Source organism: Rousettus aegyptiacus, unplaced genomic scaffold (genome assembly GCF_014176215.1).
Source record: "Rousettus aegyptiacus isolate mRouAeg1 unplaced genomic scaffold, mRouAeg1.p scaffold_m13_p_17, whole genome shotgun sequence".
Lineage (NCBI taxonomy): Eukaryota > Metazoa > Chordata > Mammalia > Chiroptera > Pteropodidae > Rousettus > Rousettus aegyptiacus.
In genome coordinates, this window is record NW_023416292.1 from 19,941,686 (window position 1) to 19,958,341 (window position 16,656).

At 43.1% G+C, this 16,656-nt stretch overlaps 1 protein-coding gene across 14 annotated transcripts in view; it reads right to left on the bottom strand.

Annotated features, from left to right (window-relative positions):
• Positions 1-16,656, bottom strand: part of PRRC2C (proline rich coiled-coil 2C) — a 71,114-nt gene that overhangs the window by 31,083 nt on the left and 23,375 nt on the right. For all 14 annotated transcript variants that reach the window (XM_036234659.1, XM_036234656.1, XM_036234658.1 and 11 more), the window contains exons 7-16: positions 15,848-15,930; positions 15,086-15,219; positions 14,918-15,005; positions 13,837-13,981; positions 13,269-13,322; positions 9,071-9,698; positions 5,462-5,631; positions 4,772-5,021; positions 3,580-3,790; positions 322-2,565 (exon numbers count right to left, since the gene is read on the bottom strand). In XM_036234659.1, the coding sequence (XP_036090552.1) occupies positions 322-2,565; positions 3,580-3,790; positions 4,772-5,021; positions 5,462-5,631; positions 9,071-9,698; positions 13,269-13,322; positions 13,837-13,981; positions 14,918-15,005; positions 15,086-15,219; positions 15,848-15,930 (4,007 nt within the window). The remainder of the gene's footprint in view (positions 1-321; positions 2,566-3,579; positions 3,791-4,771; positions 5,022-5,461; positions 5,632-9,070; positions 9,699-13,268; positions 13,323-13,836; positions 13,982-14,917; positions 15,006-15,085; positions 15,220-15,847; positions 15,931-16,656) is intronic.

Genomic DNA, 16,656 nt, shown 5'->3' on the forward strand with positions numbered 1-16,656 from the left:
CAGAGCTTATGGTTACCAGTATTAATTTTAGTCCCAGAGGACACCCGGGAGCACCAGTTTTGTAAAGAAACAAAGAAAAGAAAGGTGGGCCCTGGTCATCAATGAGTTAACTCGGGGTGGAGGCCAGCGCGCTGGCTGCAGCCCTGGGGGCCCGTTCTCCCCAAACTTGAGGCCTCTTTCAGGAGACCCGGCAAAGGTCCCCCAGACACATGAACCGCTCCTTTGAGCGTCCTTGCACTTGGGGACCGCCCCTGGGGAGCGGTAGCCCACTCTGGGCTTCCCGGGAGAAGCAAAGCAGGCCTCGCTACCCTGAGTACTCACCCGCGCTTCCCACTCTTGGGGGGCGGGCCGCTTCTCCTGTCGCTCCTGGGACCCGAGAAGTTCCTGCCGGGCTTTGGGGGGCCGCCGTTGCCGCGCCGGTTCTGGCGGTCCACGCCGGGCCTCTGACTGGAGAAACTGCGCTTGGCCACTTCCCGCTTCGGGGGGGACCCGCTGTCACCCGCCTTCGCGGCGGCCTGCGCACTCAGGTCGGCATTTTTTTTTTCGTCCCTCTCCCGCCGCTCGTTGAAGTCGCTGCTCTCGGACGCGGTTTCCCACTCCTCGTTGGCCTGGTCGGACGAGTTCTGGTTGGACAGGTCCGGCGTCTTGTCCCCGGGCGCGTCCCCGGGGCCCGGCGCGGGCTCCTGCGGCGCGGCGCCCCCTGCGCCCCCCGCGGGCGCGGCCGCGTCGCCGCCCCGGCAGGCGGCCTCCCTCTCGCGCAGGCGGCGGAAGCGCGGCGGCTTGTCCTGCCGCGGCGGCCGCGTGGGCCGCTGCCGGCGGGGCCGCTCCCGGGCCGGGTCGAACTTGCGCTCGAACTTCGGCGGGCGTTTGTCGGCCGCGGGCGGCGCGAACGGCTCGTGCCGCCGCGCGGGCTCCGCGTCGTCGGGCTTGGGCGCGTCGGGCGGCCGCGCGGCCCAGGGCGCGTCGCGGTAGGGCGGCCGGCGCAGCGCGGCGGGGCGGCTCGGGCGGCCCGCGGGGTCCCGGCCCCCGCGCCGGAACGTGCCCCCGCGCCCGCGCCGCGTTGGCTCGCCGCGGGGCGGGAAGGCGGCGCGGCCGCGGTCGTCGTCCCGGGCGAACGGCCGGTCCGCGCGCACGGGCTGCTCGGGCCGGGCGGCCGGCGGGGCCTTCGCCGGCCGGCGCGTCTCCGGCCGCTCCTCCCGCTTGGGGAGCTTCCCCTTGCTCAGGCTGTCCTTGTCGCTCGCACTCTCGTGCACCTCGCTGTCCGTGTCGGTCTCCGAGCCGCGCTGGCGTCTCCTCTTGGGGACGACCTCGAAGTCGGAGCTCTCGCTGCGCGTCTCGCTCTCCTCGCGCGGCCGGGGCGGCCCGGCGGGCGCGCGCTCCGCCCGCGGCTTGAGGTCGCGCTCGCGGTACTGCGGGTGGTCGCGCGCGTGCCCGCGGCCCCCGCGGCCGCGCCCCCCGTAGGAGCCCCGGTAGCTGCGGCCTCTGGAGTAGTACTCGCCGCGGCCGCGGCCCCGGTAGCCCTGCTCCGGAAACCAGTCCCGCTCCCGGGCGTCCTTCCAGTAGGGCCGGCCCGGCGGGGCCGCGTCCTTCCGCACGGCGGGCCGGGGGTCCGGGCGGAGCCGCTCGGGCCCCGCGTCCTTGCTGGCCGCCTTCTCAGGCGGCGCCTCCTCTTTGGCCGCTGCCGCCGGGGCAGCCTGCTGGGTCACAGTCCGAGCGGCGGGCTCGGCCTCGGCCCCGCCCGCGGGCTCCGGGGGCTTCTCCGGGTCCTGAGGGGGCTTCTGCGCCGCAGCGGCCGTTTCTGTCGAGGGAGGTTCCTCCGGTTCTGGCTGCGGTGCCGCTGGGGCCGGCTGGGCTGGAGCCGGTGCTGCGGCTGCTGGGGGCGCAGGGACAGGAGGATCTTTCTTTTCCGGTTTTTCTGCTTTTACAACTTTCTCAGTGGCTTTTTCTCCCTTTTCTCCTTCTTTCTCCTTCCTTTGCTCTCGCTCCTCTTTCATATCCCTAAGTATAGGTTTTTTAATGGGACCCGATCTTCTCACAGGCCGATCGCTCCCTTCTTCTCTTCTGTTGGAACTTGGCCTTGGGCCCCAGCGAGTTTCCGACTTGGATTTATACAGCTTTTCAGGTTTTGGTCCTTCAGAAGACCGTATGAAGCCATCCTTTTTTGGTTTGTCCTCCGACCTGTCTGCGAGTTCTTTCGGTTCTATGCACCTGCTGGTTACCTTAGGAATGCTGGGAGAGGGCTCGCTTCTCTGCTCCTCTGATTTCTGGGTGTGGTTAGGCCCGTGGGAAACACTCCTTTTCCCGGCGAGCTGACTTTCCCCGGCTGCAGGCCGCTCTTCCTGAGGGGCAGTTGCAGTCTTTTGATCAAGGACGTCCAAACAAGCAGGCTGACTGCTTGTGTCTGTGGGGTGAGGTCTAATGTCTTCCACAGACCTGCTTAAAAACTTCTGTACTTCTGTCTCACTTGGCTCTCTAGCAAAGTCCGCTTTGGGACGAGGTTCTGGCCGACTGTGTTCTACAGGATAAGCAGTGGTAACCTGTTCCTGAGCCAGTGGGGCTTCGGGCCTAGGACGAGAATTCAGAAGCATATTATCAGAGCAAAATCTTTCTTACATGTAAGTGTGCAGCAAAAGAACCCCTCTAACTTTAAAACAAAACAATGGATCCTAATTATAAAGAGCATCTTTATGTCTCCATAAAAAGTTTAGTGCAGCATTACTCAAAATAGCCAAGAAGTGGAAACAACTTAAACATCCACTGACTGATGGAAATGAGTTTGTATGGAAATGAGGTTTCAACTCCTTTTGGAATGTGCTATATACACACATGCAATGGAATGTTATTTAGCCATTAAAACAATATCCTGTTATATGCTACAACATGAATGAGGATGTTACACTAAGTGAAATTAATCAGTCGCAGAAGGAAAATACTGCACGACTGGATACAAGGTATAGAATGTAATCAAACCCATCCAAGCAGCATGGAACGGTGACAGGGAGGGGGAATGAGGAGTTGCTACTAAGTTTCAGTTGTACAACATGAAAGAGTACAGAGGTCTATCCTTCCCAATGAATCAGAATTATAAGACATCATAAAATATACAGAGGGCAGACTTCTAACTTTATGGTTACGAGTTATTAGAGATCGCCAACTGTCTGCTACTTTGAAGTCTCTCTGTAAATGAGTGTATGTCCTTATCTTGGCCTTAGAAAACTTCCATAAGATATTAATAATTAAATGTCTATACCATTTCTCACTAGTGGAAAAATTCTAGCAACACCTTAGCCAGACTACATGTTAAGTACCCAATCAGTGGTGGAAACCTGCCAATCTTAATATCTAACACTAAACTTTAGCAGTTAATTCAATGTACAGAACTAGGTTACGAAAAGCTCTAATCAACGGAAATACCAGAAAAAATAAAGTATGCCCCAAAATGAAATGACGCACTTTAAATGGGGGCGGGGGGAGTCAGATTTGTGGCTCAGCCCTAAATCAGAATGATCACCAGAGCCGCCATCTAGGGTTTGTTTCACCAGACACTGTGTTTGGTCTATTCATAAACGTAACAATTACCTTACGCCCTCAGGCTCTTCCACTGCCTGGGGAGTAACGGCCTGCGGAGGCTCAGGGTGAGGGTAGGGATCTGACCCCCACATCAGACGCGGCTCCGAGAGGGGCACTGCATGGTCTCTTGCAGATCGAGCTATATGCTCAAACGACTCAGAACTGTTTGGCGACCCTTCTATCTGATCTCTTCTCATCAGTGGCTTAGGAGGAATCATTCCTGTACAAAAGGCAGAAAAAGATTAAAAAAAAACCCCAAATTAACAAAATCATAGACATAGAATCTAGGTTATCAATTACTATTTGGTATTCTCTACATTTAAACTAAAGAAATATACCTTTTGCAAAGTAAAACTAATCAACTCAGCAAATCATCAGTGATTATGTGAGTTTTTCCATGAATGAGATTTTCATTGCTGCTGTTAAATAGATTTAAGAACTGAGAAAGGCTAGCAAGCAAAACCACAATGGCAGCCTATTTTATAGGAAAGAATATAATCAGATAATAAGCATTGTAACTCTATGCAGGTTAATACAATGAGAATTATGCCAACAGGTATAAATTTTGAGAAAATATTTCCTACGAAAAGTCTACTAATCTAGTTTAATGATCAATATGCTATAAATTATGCCTCTTAATTTTAAAAAATTTGTGTAAATTTTAAAACTGCGATGAAATTCCTGATCACGTTTTTACCATGTGTAAATTTTCCTCTATACCATTTTAATAATGGATTATCTGGGTTTATTCTCATAGATGCCATAGAAGACTGCTAATTCATTTGTTTTTAGCTAACCTATGAGGAAACAAGTGTAGGGCTGGTAAACGATGGAGAAAATTGATAAGCTGGAATGTACAACATGGACAAATTCAAATGCTAAAACACAAAGGAACGAAAGCAGTGTAGCAAATACTGTTAATTAGACAGTAGCTTTCCAACCTAAAAATTTTAAATAATATTCACGAAACAGAAAATAACGAGCATTTTGGTCTTATCGCACTTTTGGCACAGTGTCTGGCATTTACTCTGTGCTGAAAGAAAGTCACATACTTTCGTGATACAAATTCTAGGGGTCCTTTTACATTCTGACTAGATTATAACTCAAAGAAATTAAGACTAACAATGGAGGTAAAATGAAAAGCTGCTCTGATGCCGCAGAATGGCGAGCAAGCCCCGAGACAAGGCTACCTCCCACTCACCAGGATGGATGGCAGGGATGTCCACGGCAGCTCTACCTGACATCATTCTAGGATCCATGTACGACTGCATCACGAGCCACCTTGGATCAAAACCCATGGACGCCAAGTGCTGAGGGTGGGGCTGCATTGGCTGGTAAAGAGGCCTGTGAGTGGGGGGAGGCACGGCACCGCTGGACGGCTGAGCCGGGACCGCCGGGGGAAGTGCGCCTTGCTGCTGCTGCTGCTGCCACTGCTGCTGTTTCATCTGCTCCTGGAAAGGCAGGGTCCTGCGGCTTGAGATTGTGCTCCATGTGACACATTCACGTGTACACATCGAGCAATCGTATCAGAAAACAGGTTTTGACTCCTTCACGGGAAAGACTTCAAAAGACATTTAACAGTGAGAGGTGGCAAGACGACAGAACAAAGGACAAAGTATGACATCTTGACTTAAAGCAGCTGATCATTCGTTAATTATGTTGCAAATACCATTTCCCAGAAAGGAAGATGGTGTCTTCAGGGAGGCAGAGGAAAAAAGGAATGACAGAGAAGTTCACAGTAAAACCCCTGTCAACAAACTTGATTTAAAAGGGAAAAATGTTCGGGGGAAATTAGTGTGTTTTGTGTATTTTATGTTTTCTGTCAAATTATTTCTCTAACTATTGAACAATAAAACTTTTCAATTGTACACGACAGAATGTTTTTCGTTACCTGCTGCCGCTGGAACCGTGGTGGCAAGGACTTCTGGAACTGTTTAAAATAGCCAGATAAAACAGCGGGCCGAGGCTGAGACCCTGACTCTGGCTCCGTTTCGTGCGCCACTTGTGCGGTCTCTTTTTCGCCGCGACTGCTGTCTTGTCTAGTGAAAACGGGGTCACCCTCTGCCCAAAGAAAAGGTGAAAGAGAGAATGGTATTCATCTATGACGCTTACCAAATACATGCTGACGTAAAATGATTAGACTGATATATAGAAAAAGGTAGCGAGGAGGAAAGCATCCTCATTACTCTAAAACACTGCTTCGCATCCTAATGCTGGCAGTCACCAAGAAGGTAATATTAGACTAACAAAACCTTTGATTTCCTCAAAGCTGGATTCTCGTTAAGACAGAGATTACAGGTCCAAGTGCTTCACCATACGAAAATATGTATCTGACTTTTAGCAATAAAAAAACATTTCGAATACTACCTACCTTCCAAGTTTTAATAAATATTAATGTACTACCAATATTGACTTGTGGTTCACAAGGACTTATGTGAAACACAAATGGACTTTAAATACTTAAAACAGAACACAGTGGTTTAATTTTTTTCGATCAAAGGACTATTATCTATAAAGAAAACTAATGATCTAATAAGCCTGACAACAAAAGATCACCAGCTTTTTTCAAATATTTAACTCATTATTCTATGTAAAGGGTGTCACGTATGATTACATAGAAAGGAGAACCACATACATATCAATAAGAAAAGTTTTCATCCCAAAGAAAACCAGGGCCATATTTGTTCTAGAGAATGTCATTTGTCACAATTACAACGCCAAGCTTTTTACAAATTCTTTTCTCAGAGAACTGGGGATGAATCTTGAAGTTAATTTTGCTAATGTAAACCCACGCTGTAAAGAATCACAAAACACATTTTCTTGTCTGCATTATAGTCAATATTAAAAATGTGTAAATGGGAAAAGAAAAGATCAGGAGAGCCAATTAAAAATCAAATGGTTACATCTCACTGACAAACCTAGCTAAAATTAAGCTGCCATCAGAGAACATATAAAATCTCAATGAAAATAAAAGTGCCACTAAATACTTATTACTAAAAAGAAAGCAATAATTTATGCAGATATAATCACCACTGACCACTAACTTATCAGGATCAATACCTGTATTCATTGACAGAACTAGGACTAAATCATGAATGCCCTCATTTCTAACCCATAGTCCTTTCTTATGAACTGTTAATAAGACTCTCTAAGGCTGTTTTGTTCTCTTTCAGCACTAAAGTAACCCTGACTATAAATAAAAACATACAATAAATTTCAAATAGCTTCATAATATAATTTCAAGCAACAGGGTCTTATAGAAAGAGCTTGGGTTTTGAGTTCAAAAGTTTCAGTATTTTTAGATCGTAAAATATACTGAAATAAAATTACTTGTATTTTAATTCTATTTTAACTTAAGCTGTTCATTAAGACTGAACTTTACTAAAAGTCTGGAGCAAGGTGTTAAGTTTTTTTTAAAAAAAGCATAAGTTTGCTAAGTACATCAATTAATTACATTATGGAAGCTTTTATATTTCAACTGATAGAAAAATCTGAAATTATAACCTGGGTACAGTCATTTAATTATGACAATCAAAAATTCCCATTAAGCTCTATTCAACTTAAAGTTTAGAAACCAACAAATGAGATTTTATTTAGTTAGATGTCTTGGAATAAAAAAGAAGAAGCAAAAGGTTCAGCATAAGTGACTATAAAGCCAATATGATTTAGCTAACAAAACAGAACCGAAGCTCATCTAATAACCGAAAAACACTGAAGAATAACCCCATCATCCTTCCTAAAATGAAATCACTCATTTCTTCCCACACACAATTGCTGTCTTTACATACTTTTATATAAGACAAAGAGGATCTGGGATGACGATTGAGTAGGAATACCAGCAATTTCTTCCACACAACCCAGACAACAATTGCACTGTCAGAATATGTCTGATGTAATTATTTTGGAACTCTGGAGTCTATTGAAGGCTTGTAACTTACAGGGGGAGGACTTGGACAATAGAGTGCAGTTAATTTCAGCCAATTAGAGCTCTAAGCGGCAGGACCAGCTCTACTCCCTTCTCCCCCATTTCACATTAAACGGCACATTTGAACAAGCAGAAGAAAGACTAGATGAACTTGAAGATAGAACGATAGACATTATTAAATCTGAGGAACAGAAAAGAAAGTAAACAGAGCCTAAAGGACCTGTGGGACAAGATCAAACAGACCAACATACACACTGAGGGCGTCCAAACACAGGAGAGAGGGAGGGGCAGAGACTACACACTGGTGAGAATGTAAAATGCTACAGTTGCTGTAAAAAACAGAAGGGTGGGTCCTCAAAAATTAAAAATTGAATTACCCTACGATCCAACAATTCCGCTTCTGCGTATACACTCAAAAAAAAAAAAAAAAGATTGGCAAAACTTCTGAAATTTGATTTAAAAAAAGACTATAAATCTCTAACTCCTAACACTGCAACCACCACCAATCCAATTCAAAAATGAGCAAAGAATTTCAACAGACATTTCTCCAAAGGAGATATATGAATGGCCAATAAACATACCAAAGATCCTCAACCTCACTAATCATAAGGGAAATGCAAATCAAAACCACAATGAGATATCACCTCATACCTACTAGGATGGCTACTATAAAAAAAAATAATAACCCACAAAAATTGAGAACACGAGAAACAAACCTTGTACACTGCTGGTGGGAATGTAAAATGGTACAGTCGCTGTGAAAAACAGAATGGGGGGTCCTCGAAAATTAAAAATAATTACCCTACGATACAGCAATTCCGCTTCTGAGCATAACTCAGAAGAAATGAAAGCAGAGTTTCAAAGAGATATTTGTGCACTCACATTCACAGCAGCCATTATTCAGAATGGGTAAAACATGGAATCAATCCGCGTGTTCATCAACGGATGACTGGATAAGCAAAGCGCCATACACACACACACAATGAATTATGAGCCTTAAAAAGGGGGAAATTCTGTAATATGTTACAATATGGATGAACCTTGAAGACATTGTGTTAAATGAAATAAGCCGGTCACAACAAGACAAACATTGTATGACTCCACTTAAATAAAGCACTCAGAATAGTCGCTATCAGAGACAGACAGCATGGCTGCCAGGGGCTGGGGAGAGAAGGGACTAGGGCGCTCTTGTTTCATGGGCGTAGGGATAGGCTTTCCGTTTTATGAGATGGAGCATTCTGGAGATGAACGGTGGTGAGATGGCACAATATTATGAATGCATTTAATGCCACTGAACTGTACACCTAAGAATGGTGAAGATGCTAAATTTTATGGCACATGTACTTTACCGTAAGAAAAAATATTAGGGCAAAAAAGCATATTAAATTATCCACTAAAAGTTAACTTCCACTCAAAAACAAACAAACAAACCCCAATCTTTTGTTTACCTGGATTACATATTGTTTTTTAGCTTTTAAATTTAGGTTACACATATTAAAAATACGCAAACATCAACACTGTAGCAACGTGAGGCATTTTGTAAAACGTACGCAAGGACAAACGAGACTCTCATACCTTTATTAGTGCTGCTTTCACTTGCTGGTTTTTCTACCAGAGGCTCTAAAGCAGGTTCTTTGTGCTCGATTTTTTCCTCCACTTTCTCCCTTTCTTTCGTCTCCGATTCACCCTCCTTTTCCTGTTCTTTCGTCTTTTGCAGTTCCAGTTCTTTTTCCTTTTCCGGCTGCTGTTCCAGCTCCTTCTCCTTTTCTTGCTTTCTTTCCTTCTCCGTCTCTCTCTGTTTCTCCTGCTCTCTCTCCAGTTCTTTCTCCTTCTCCTGCAGCCTCTCCCTTTCTTTCTCCCTCTCCTTCTCTCGCTCCCGTTCTTGTTCTTTTTCGAGTTCTTTCTCCCGCTCCCGTTCCTTTTCCCGCTCCCTCTCTCTGATTTCCTCTGGAGACGGCTGCTTGTCCACTATACCGAGCTTTTCATCCAACTGTTTCAGTTTCTCGGCACAAGCTGCCTTCCTCTGTTCTTCCATCCTCCGCTCTTCCTCTTCACGCCGCTTACGAGCACGTTCCACTGCTGCAGAAAGTTCTGACTGCTGTCTTCTCCTCTGCTTCCAGATTTCATCTTCGTCAGGTACTTGCTGCTTGGGGGGGAAAGGGCCTGGTCTTCCAGGTACTGCCTGTCGGTCTGGAGGAGGATGCTGAAACATGCAGAGAAATTATCGGATGGATGTGACAAATCTGACAAACACGGGGTATCTTGGCATTGAGAGAGAGGAAAAAACTCTCACAAAATATGAGAAATTTTCCTGAGAAAACATATTAAAATGGAAAAAAATTACAACATGGGAAAAATATTAAACCCAGAGTAACTCCTCAAGCTAAGACCGGAATAACGAATCCCGCCACCTAGTATTCACTGAGCGTGCACCGCGCACAGTGCTTACTCAGTATCTGCTGAACGAATCAGAAGCTGTCGCAATATGACTTTCGAAATATAAATTTAGAGATAAAGGAAATTTAGAATGTGAGTACTTTAGCAGCAACTGCCAGGGATGCAATGAAGAAAGGAGAAAGAAGTCCAGAAAGATGCAAAATGGGACCACAAGAGCCCTGAGAAGATGGGGATATGGCTCCAGGCAAAAAAGCAGACAGCTAAAGAAGCCGAGTGGAAAAGGAGATGCTGCAGCTGCTGACACTTCAGAGGAGAAGAAATTCCTAGAAATCAGCCTGGGAAGAGAGAGTTCTGCCTCGGGACTGAAAGACCCAGAAATACATATCTAGAATCCAAAGCGGAATGAGGGAGGATCACCCAAGAGACTGCGTTTTAATGATTTAATTTTCAATTAATGTGTTCTAAACTCCGATGAGGTCTAAACTCACTGCCAGCAAAGCAGAATGAAAAGAGCACACGAAGCGCTGAAACACTGAGGAACGGAAAAAAAGTGTTTTTAAAAATACTGATTTTAATAGCTACGAGGATGAAGAAACCTTAAAATCCATAACTAGTCAGAATCCTTTACAAAAGAGAAAATAATGGTATGATAAAAACATTATACTGAACATAAAAAACACGAATACTCTATCATTTACTAACAGTGCTGTCTTAGGCATACCACTTAATCTCCCTGGTGTTTAGTTACTTCATCTATAGCTCAGAGACAAGCTGCAAAAACAAAGCAATCATATTAAAGTACCCAATTTCCACAGTAAACTCACAGAGTAAGCGTTTTTAAAAGAGCAGCTTCGCCGAAGTATAATTTACATAAAATGCGATGCACACAGTCTGATGAGTGTGGACAAGTGCTATACTTGCGTACTACCGCCACCATCAAGACACAGGGCGTTTTCATCACTCCTCCACCCGCAGCCCCGACCCCAAGCAACCAGCGCTGGCAGTCGTGAGCATTTTGCCTTTCCTAGAATTTCATGTACATGGATACATCAAGTTATGTTCTCTTTTGTGTCTGGCTTCGTGTGCTTAGGGTAATAGTTCTGGGTCACTGTGTGTTATCAATAGCTTGCTCTACTCCACCGCTGAACAGTATTCAATCACAGGCGCATCGTTTCATCTGTGGATGGACATGTGGATTGCTTCTCGTTTTTAAACTATGAATAATAAAACAGCTATAAGCATTCATGTCTAGGTCTTTGTGTAAATATGTATTTTCATTTCTCTTGGATAAATATCTAGGAAGGGAACTGCCAAGTCATATGGTAAATGTATGTTTCATTTTATAAGAAACCGCCAAACTGTTTTCCTAAGCGATCACAAGGTTTTCCAGCCCCGCCAGGAATGCATGAGGGTGCCAGCTGCTCTGCATCCCACCCAACATTGGGTCTCATCAGCCTTTTTAATTTTGGAAAGTTAACAAAATCTCATTGTGGTTTTAATTTGCGTTTCCCTGGTGACTAAAGATATTGAACATTTTTTCATGTGCTCTTTGACCATTTGTATACCTTATTCTGTTTAGTGAATGTTCAAATTATTTTGTTGGGCTATTTGTCGTATTATTGAGTTATAGGTTTACTTATTTATTTTTTTAATCCAATACAAGTTGTCAGATGAAATTAGTAATGTTTTTTTTTTTTTTTGGACAGAAATCCTTTCATTACCTTGGTGATGTTTTTAGGGAAGGCCTCTAAAGTAGTAATATCTGATCAGAGAGAACTTAATAGGAAAAATCCCAAGAAAAGACCTTCCAGTTAGAGGCGACAGTGGATAAAATGTCTTGAGGATGAAATAAAAAAACAGCAGCAACAAAGATCGTGTGGTGAGGACAGAAGTACACGCAGACTGCAAAGTCCTGAGCAGGCCCCAAGCGTCCTCAGGCACACACACAGCTGAAACAGGCTGCATCCCCTGCGGGAGGCCTGCGACAAGGGTGAGTGCCCCGAGGGACGAGGAACAAAGGCTGTTAGGAACCGATGTGGTAGTGCAAATGAAACTAACAGGTGGCGGCAAGGACTCAGTGCAGGAATGTGCTCTGAAGGCAGAGGCGATCTAATTTGCTGAGATTAAGCTGGATGTAAAGTGAAAAAGGAAAGGTTAAGAGTGACTTCCGGGTTTTAACTTAAGCAAATGGGTGGTAATGTGGAAGACGAGAAGTAGCAGGACCATGTATGTGTGGGAGTCAGGGAGGGGGGAGTGTGTGTGTGTTACGGCTCGGATATATTACGTATGAGATATTCATCAGCGGGCCAAGTGGAGTTGTTGAACTGATTGCTTTTAGGGCTCCCGGTATACACATGAGTGCCATCAGCATGCACACGAGATCCTTCAGGGAAAGATATGCCATTGACCCTTGAACAACATGGGTTTGAACTGCCCAGGTCCAGACATGGATTTTTTTAATGGACATACAGTTGTCCCTCTGTATCCCCAGGTTTTGCATTCGAGGGTTCAAACGACCATGGATCAAGAATAGTATTTTCAATCCACGGTTGGAAATCCGTGGATGGTCCTGGAACCAATGCCCTGTAGTTAAGATTTTGGGAAGTCAAAATTATATGTGGATTCTCAACTATATGAAGGGTTGGTGCTCCAACCCCCACGTCTTTCAAGGGTCAACTATAGTTAGAAAAAGAAGGACACAGCCCTGACCCCTCCCACACCCAAAGGTCATTACAGGAAGCTCAGAAGGAATACAAATTAAAGAGAACAAAAACAGTGAGTGTAATGTCTCAAAAGCAAGTAAAAAAAAAAGTGTTTTAAGAAGGATGAAAAAAGATATTAACTCTATCGACTGCTGCTAAAATTAAGTAAAACGAAGACAAGAAAACTGGATTTGGCAAGACGGGAGTCATTACTGACTTGGTAATAACAGTCTCAAAGGTATGGCGGGAGAGGAAAGCCTGAGTGAAGAGCGTCGGGGAGAGACACTGAAACAATTCTGGGAAGGGGAACAGAGAAACAGGGTAGACACTGCAGGAGGCGGTGGGTGGTGGGGTTAGGGGAGGACTGGTTTACAAAACAGTTTTTTAAATAGGGGAGATAACAGGTAAGTGAAAGAAGATGGGACCCAGGGGCAAGTAGAAGAGTTGTCCTTAGAAGCAAGGACAATAGGAAGGGCACAGAAATGAGAAAAACAGTGCTTCGTATTTTCTTAGTGAAATGGGGAACATTAGCAGCTAAGAACGAAGAGGGAAAGGATGAAGAGGAAGACACAGAGGCTTCAAGGTCCATAATTGTTTCAGAAACATCATAAATAAAAAACATTAAAACAAAGTCAATAATATATATAGACCATTAACCAGCATTTAAAATTTACCTGCTGTGCAAGCAGCTTTGGAGGTGGTGGCAGGTGGGAAGATGGTCCACGTTCCTATGGATCGTTAGAAAATAATCGGATAAAAGTATCTACTGGAAATATTTCTGAATGTGCTGATTTTTTCAGAGTGCAAAATTGTAAAAAGCAAATCATTTTTATCCTTTTCTCTTTTTAAATAAAGTGACTTTATGTTCTATAGAATCATACTGTGGTTTCAATAAAGTTAGACGCTCAAATGAACTTTGCAAGAAGCAGAATTTTAGTGTATAAATTCTGGAATTCTAGCTCAGTTAATTTGGCTGCTTAGATATAGACCTTGAATTTCAAAATTTTATTTATGTTAAGTCCAGTTCTTTTCCTGGGTTTTCTTTTTAATGGCAAACTGAGGCTGTGAGACTTACCTAAAGAAAAAACTGGAACTAGATATAATACATAGAATATTCACTTGCTAATATATACATTATTGTTGCACACATAGAAAAAAATCTAGACATCAAAATCTGGTTTATAATATTCCTCTATTTGTTCGTGAAGAAAGGAAATATCATTCCTCCTGAAGCCAACAAACCTGATTAAATGGTGGTCCTTTCCCATAGGGACCTTTTGCTACTGGTGGCTGGGCAGGTATCTGAGATGACGATTTAGTGTTGCAAACTTCATCTGCTTCTTTTCGGGTTTCAGTGTTTTCAGAGGCTTTTGAACCTTGGTCCTCACTGCAAATTCAAAAATCCAGGTAAAATTAAAAAGTAAAGTGGATGAACTGTACTATACGTAAACACGTTTTCTCTATGTAAAAAAGACATTAATTCCATTTGGTATTGGGGGAAAATGTCTCAAGGAACGAGATGATTTTGTGACCTAGTGGTGCTAATCCATTTATTCACCACATAGATACCATATGTCTACGATGTGTTGGGGACTGGACTTGGCTGGGTTATCACAAGACCTGAAGGCTAGCACAGCAGTTTACCGAATACGCACGTGCACGCTTAACACACAATCTGGCAAAGGAATAGAACCCCACCACTTTCTGTCACTCCCCACCCAAAACATCCCATCTGAACGCAACTGAGTAATATTACAGATAATTAATAACTGTATTCTGATTGAAAAAGATAAATCGAATCGCAGGATTTTAAAAGATCACAACGAATCACAGGAATCTCACAACTGAGGATGAAACAGCAGTGTATTACAGGCCATGGTTGAAAAACATCAACATGTGCATGCAAGCTCCCGCGTATTGTAAGAGCCCAACTGTTAGGTCACATAACGCATACATTCCTCATTTTCCAAGACCTTGCTTGCTAAGCTTGAAAAATCAAAGACCCGAAGGAGCTGTAGTCACCTACAGAATTTTTCTCAATTTTGTAAATATGGACTGGGTGAAGCAAGTAACAAGTGTTAAATAGTCTGTGATGTTGTTTCTCAAATATCTCCAATTAGATGGCAAGCATCAAAATGTCAAACTTTAATGCTGCCATTAGCTGTACTTTTAAAATTTGACTCATTAATCGCCTGCCCTCACTGAGAAAAAGTTCTTGAAGTACAATGTAGAAATTCTATAAGTAAGGAAGCCTCTCTGATTAAATGGCTAATATTAAATCAATGAACTCATAATATGAATTGTAAAAGAAATCGCAACCTACCTGCTGTTTTCTTTAGGACTACTACTTCCTTGCTCATCATCATCGCTGAAATTCAGCTGTTCTGTATAATCTACTTCCATCTGGGCACCTATTAAATTATGGAAAATTCAGCTTGACTGTTTAAAAGCATCTAAAAATTAAAAATGCTTAATTAATTTTGCCTCTCACCTGCCCAACCTTCATCAGCTTCAGCATCCAGGTTATCAAATTTATCGAGCTCCTTCAGCTCTGATGCACTGAGGATGGAGGGGCGTTCAGGCTCAGAAGCCCACGAAGGAGGCGGGCCTCTTCCTCGAAGACCTCTATTGACCGAGAGTTAAGGGGAAAGGGTACCAGGTTTTAGTGGTACTAATCAGAAACAGCGAAAGGTTGAAATGTAGTTCATTTCAATTCAACAATGTTTTCTACATGATATATAAAACATTTTATACCTGATGTACATATGAAATAAATTATGTAAATTTAAGACAACACATAATTCTTATGCAAGTATTATTTAACAGGAATCAAGAACTCTTTGTCAAAGAATTAAAACAAATATATGTTAAAGGATAATATAGCTAAGACTAATACCCAATAATCTCATGCTAATCTTATACTAATAATCTCAAAAGAGAGAAGTTTAAGAAAAACCATCATTCAGGAGGATGCTCAAGCATCAGGCAAAATAAGGAAATGTGGCCTCACTAACATCATGTAAGAAAAGAGGGATAAACAAGTGCCATAAATTTTTAGGGCCATAATTTTCAGTTTTCAGAATCTTATGTAAGATAATTTAAAGTTTTAGAGGAATAGAGTATTTTTGTTCTCTTATAAAAGTTATCCAATTATGGCAGCTGTACTCTTGAGGACAGAAAAATGAATCAATCATCACAAGCCACTCAACCCCCAGGAAATGCTCTGCACAGTTTGATCATTTAATAGTCTTACTTGTTCGCTTCAGATAAAGAAGGTGGAAACCTCATGGGACCATGAAGAGGAGGATACGCCATCCTTGGATACTGCTGAAACATCTATATGTAGGAAATAAAAACTGATTAACCACTTGGTTAAAAAAAAAAAATCACCCTAAGCTTCAAATTATAATTTATAGAAAGAATAATTAAAAGTAAATAGTACTACAAAGAACTCATTTTATCTGCTGGTACAGATCATCATCCATCCTCAGTAACAAGCCATTTGTAAAATTATGATCTCCACACCAAGTCTTTACAAATAGAGGCAATAACTAGTGCTCATCCTAAGAACTTGTTATTTCATTAACAAAATTACACAAAAATGATTGTATATTGACATGAAAAACTAAAAAAGGCAACAGGTATGCACTGCAGAAAACTGCAGAGACTTAACCAAGTTTGAATACTTAAAATAATATGAGATTTTGACCGAATGCAGGAGTTGATTAACAGAAGGCACATTTGCTGGCAAATAGAACTCAGTTCAAGGACAGGTTAGCATAGATGATTTTTATCACACTCTTAATTTTTTAAAGAAAATATTTAATAGGCAATGGTATTTAATCATTTATTTCCCTCCTCTACCTTAGAATGGTTAAATAATATCAATACAAAGACTAGAACATATGGGGGGGAAAAAAAGGCTACATAGAGCCTGAAACTTGGGGTTAAATCATAGAAAATGGACATAGGAACTAGATTCTTTCCTTTGAGATTAAGAATCTAAAAAATGTAAATTTATTTACTTGGACAGATGTTACTTGCTATATTATTTCACAGCAG